This window comes from Aegilops tauschii, chromosome 2, assembly GCF_002575655.3.
Source record: "Aegilops tauschii subsp. strangulata cultivar AL8/78 chromosome 2, Aet v6.0, whole genome shotgun sequence".
NCBI classification, from domain to species: Eukaryota; Viridiplantae; Streptophyta; class Magnoliopsida; order Poales; family Poaceae; genus Aegilops; species Aegilops tauschii.
Window position 1 is genome coordinate 427,501,199 of NC_053036.3, and position 4,810 is coordinate 427,506,008.

The 4,810-nt window shown below is 53.2% G+C and overlaps 1 protein-coding gene across 1 annotated transcript; it reads right to left on the minus strand.

Moving 5' to 3' along the window:
• Nucleotides 1-2,141: 2,141 nt before the first annotated feature.
• Nucleotides 2,142-3,459, minus strand: LOC109734245 (transcription factor MYB80). Its single transcript, XM_020293459.4, has 3 exons — nt 3,327-3,459; nt 3,103-3,232; nt 2,142-3,014 (listed from the first exon to the last, which is right to left on the minus strand). The coding sequence occupies exons 1-3, from the start codon at nt 3,457-3,459 to the stop codon at nt 2,219-2,221; spliced, it is 1,059 nt and encodes a 352-aa protein (XP_020149048.1). The 3' UTR covers nt 2,142-2,218.
• Nucleotides 3,460-4,810: the final 1,351 nt, after the last annotated feature.

Consider the following 4,810-nt stretch of genomic DNA (forward strand, 5'->3'; position numbering starts at 1 on the left):
CTCTCCCTTGGCCCTATATATAGTGGGGGGAAGGGAGGGCAGCAACATCTAAGCCTTGGGCGCCTCCCTCCTCCCCTGCAACACCTCTCTCTCTCTCGGAGAAGCTTGGCGAAGCCCTGCCGGAGAGCCGCTACATCCACCACCACGCCATCGTGCTGTTGGATCTCCATCAACCTCTCCTCCCCCCTTGCTGGATCAAGAAGGAGGAGACGTCGCTGCACCGTACGTGTGTTGAACGCGGAGGTGCCGTACGTTCGGCACTCGGTCATCGGTGATTTGGATCACGGCGAGTACGACTCCGTCATCCACGTTCATTGGAACGCTTCCGCTCGCGATCTACAAGGGTATGTAGATCCACTCCTTTCCCCTCGTTGCTAGTAGACTCCATAGATGCATCTTGGTGAGCGTAGGAAAATTTTAAATTATGCTACGATTCCCAACATGATCAATCGAAACCTATCTCTTCAGGTGAAGACTTAGAAATCTATTCATATGATGTGTTTTTCTCTCTGAGTATGAGAAGATGTTCTTCGAAACTTTGAAGAAGAATCATGCGCAGTGAGTCGACTTGACTTGCTCTCCAAATTAGGCCGTGTTTGAAGTTCGGTCGTTACGCCATATGTTGACTGTGACTAGTGCCCTTATTGCCCATTTCACACCTCGGGATTGCTCACGCTATAAACACCCACCCACTTCAACTTGAGCTGGTTGGCTGCTCCGTGAGAGAATTGACAAGAGTTTGTGAGAGCAACCCATCCTCCCGAAAGTGATTGAGAAAATCCTAAGGAAAAAGGAAACATAGCCTAAAACTACTAAGTGGTTGAGCATCAATGAAGAACTAATCGAAGCTTAACTTAACATGTTACTCTTGTGGACTATGCATCCACTAGACGGATAAGTGTTTGTTCAGAGTGTCTGAGAGTTATTGCGGAACTACTGAAGAACAAGTCTATGAAGGTCCCAGAGATCTGCGTCGAAGATCTACCATGAGTGATTGGGTGAAGTCCAAGTGACTCTAGCTCAAGAAGAATCGGGTTAAGACTTTGTCTTCTAAGTTAAATGTGTCACAACGTTTTCTGTCCCACGGTTAATTCTGTGAAAACTTAGGAGTGGCGGGTGAGAAACTGTGCCCGCCACAGTCGAGCCATTAGCAGTGGCCAGTGTTTTTTCCCACCGGCCGCTGGAACTTTTCCAAAATAGTTGTGGGAGGTGCCAGACATCACCCGCCACGGATTTGAGTCCACATATAAACCTTTTTCAATAGTGTTCATCTTAAAAGTGCCTCTCTCGCTCAAAGGAGAAGGGGAGGAAAAACGTAGGATTTTTTTGTTCTACGCTAGTACTATCCATGCATTTGGTTCAAAAGAAACATGCAAAGGGAAAATGAAGGAATTTTTTTATCTCAATTTCAAAGGAAAACACATCAATTCTAATATCCACCTGGACATCCTTTTCAAATTCCTATCCACGAGTGAGACTAACATCCTTAGTGGCATAATAACAATCTAAACATGCATTTTTGTGTGGTTTGACTTTAATTTAACCATGTTTATTTGGATTTTTGTGTTTTTCAATTCTTGTGAATCGTACACCCAACTCGAAAAAATTCCCCACGAAAAAGGCAGAATTTCCGTGCTATTCTAAGAAAAAAAGGGCTCCCCAATTCAGTTAATAGAAACCTTTAACAATCTCCGTGTTCACCAATCATTTGTTTTGCGCATGCATTCATATCCTATGTCTATGTTTTCTTATTTCTACATTTCTAGAATCAAGCAACTCAAAGGAGCCCTAAAAGTGTAGCACGGATTGGTGCCCAGCAGATCTTTAAAAAAAAAATTATACCAACGAATAAATATTTAAATTACAGCGCGTCAGCTTCATTTCAAAAAAGTTGTGCGGTTTTACTAAAACATTGACATGTTACGGTCAGACAGCTTCATTGACATGCTACCAAATCTGTTTGAATTGAAGTCGTTTTGACTGAAGCACAGGACCCCCAAAAAATAGCATGGCCAGCGGCAGAGCAATGTACACTTAACAGTTCTGCACGCAGAAAAAAAAGAAGAAGGGACGCCATTTTCCAGTTTCCCTGTTTATTCTAGCTCTTCTCAGGCACTGTCAGAAATTTATGTGCTTCTAAAATCGTTTGGCTCTAGGCTTTCTTTTCTCCGGCGAACTGACGTTCATCGATGATGCTAGCTAAGCTCGCCGTGTGAATTTAGTCACACATGTGATTCGTCAGCTCGTCGGGCAAGTCCCAGAGTACGCAATCGGATCCAAACAGCCCCGACATGTCGGAGGCTCCCTTCCCTCCCTCCTTGCCGTCTTCCGCCTCCTCGTCGCCGCCGCTGCTGCCGACACTGTCGTTGCCCTTTTCCTGCAATGCCGGCCTGCCCCCCTCGGTGCCGGAGCTCCCGCTGTACATGCTGTGGTGGCTCCACATCGACGTGCCCTGGTCGCCGTCGCCCCCAAGGACGTACCCCGACGCCGTCCCTTCGTACCGGAACTCCGTCGCCTGCGCGGGGTTGAACGCGGCGTACATGCCGGCCAGCCCCTCGGACATGTCGCCCAATGGCCACGGCTTGTCGGCCGCGGGAGCGGCGGGCTCGCTCATGATGGCGCGGGACAGGCCCATCTTGATGCGCTCGATGGTGTCGTCGGCTTGTGGCGGCGCGGCGAAGCAGGGCGCGATGTGCGCGCCCGAGCCCATGGCCATGCCCGCGCTGGCGCCCGCCGCCATGTCGGGCATGGCGGGCGAGGGGAAGTCGGTGGGGCGCTTCTTGGTGAGGAGGTGGAGCATCTCGTCCTTGAAGCACCCGAGGGCGGCCTCGGCGAGGTGCGCCACCTGCGGCGGGGCGAGCGTGGTGGCGATCTCGGCCATGAGGTGCGAGAAGGACTTGTGCGTGACGGGATCGATGCCCATCCCGGACAGCTTCTTCTTGAGCTTGGTGTTCCAGTGGTTCTTGACGTCGTTGTCCGTCCGCCCCGGCAGCTGGGCCGCGATCACCGACCACCTGCACCCCAACGCCAACGCATTGATCAGCAAAACTCCAGAGCGATGCAGCTATCTCAGAACGAGACGACGTGGATCATCTCTGGTACCTGTTGCCGACGACGGAGTGCAGCTTGATGATGGTCTGCTCCTCGGCGTCAGTGAACTCGCCGTGCTTGAGGTCGGGCCGCAGGTAGTTGGTCCACCGCAGGCGGCAGCTCTTCCCGCACCGCTGCAGCCCTGTCACGGGTGCAACCTCGTTCAGCGCCAGCGAACAACAGCAACGCACGTTCCTTCCACGTAACCAGAGCGTCTGCTGGCGCCGGGGACTCACCGGCGTTCTTGGGGATGAGGCGCCAGTTGCGCGTGCCGTGCTGCGTGATGTAGGAGAGCAGCTTGTTGTCCTCCTCGGGCGTCCACTGCCCGCGCTTCACGTTGTCCTTCTCGCAGCACGGGATCCGGCCCATGTCGGCGCCTCCGCCTCCCGGGCCGCCCTGCGCGCGCACGGGGTCCGTCGTGGAGACTCCGCTTTCCGGTAGGCCGGTACGTCGCCGGCGCTGCGTTCTTGCTGAGTGAGTGTGTGAGCGTCTGAGTTTTCGATCGGCGTGCGGCGCTTGCATCTGCCGGCGCGCTGGGAAGTATATATAGGTGCGGGGCGTGCGGCCGGCGGCACGGGAAGGGCGGGGCGGGGCGGGGCGCTGGGCGAAGGAGGCATGGGCGGGATAAAGAATTCAACGCCGCCCAAAGCGTGAGCGTCCCGGGGGACGGGACAGGTTGCCCACCCGCGCAGCGCCGGGTCAACCCCCAGTCCAAGCAAGCACGGCGTCCGTCGCGTTTTCGCCAGCTCGTCGATGCTCCGCTCCGATGCACGCTGCGGCGTCGACGGGCTGAGACGTACTTTCTGACAGTGCAAAGTCCCGTGCCGAGTGCGTGCGTGCGTAGAGTTGTACTTACCCGCACGGCCGCACCCCTTTGAGTCAAAGCAGCACTACGGTCAATTCCAATTCCAATTCCAATTGCAATGACATTCATTCAGAGAGACAAAGACTCCAGATTTTTCTCTCCAAAAATACTTTGAGAGGTGAATGGATCGTCTAATTAGCAGTGACATGAGCAAGTCATATTTCCAAGATTAATCTAGTGCTACATTCTATTGCTCGGAGAATGCTACTGTCAATACGACAAATCTTTTGAGCTTCCTTTTTATTGGCAGAGCTTTGGAAATCTCCCTCAAATCACCCGCAAACATTCAGACCATACACGCTGGACGCAGTTTGTCACCCAACATCGTCCCGTACACGTTCTTGGACTCGTCCGGCTGTCCAAAATCCCAGAAACAGGATGCAAAGTTGCGGGAGTTTTGCAGGGTGTCCAGACCTCTGCCACGTAGGACTTCGACACCCCCGACCCACAAAAAACCTCACCCAAACCCGTGTTTTTGTCCCTTCCCCCTTACTCTGCACCCGTTTCCTTCCTGGACACCGTTGCCGTTGTACCACCCGCCCGCCCGTCAAGGTCTTGTTGGACATCCGCTGCTCCACACGGCCGCCATGCCGCTTTGCCTACGCTGCCGTTGCACCTCTCGCCTGTCCGTCGCACAGGTACCATTCGCCCCTGCGGATGCCGTCCGTGGGGGTCATCATGCCAGGTAAGTGCTTGGCGAAATGTTCGTGCTAAATTTTTGAAATATTTTTTCTTCTTCTTTGAACCAATGGATTTGGACATGGAGTACATCTACGACAACTCCGTTGAGTTGTCCGATGAGGAGGAGTATGCGGATGAAACGGCGATGATGCAGATGGTCCTTGCAGATGTAGA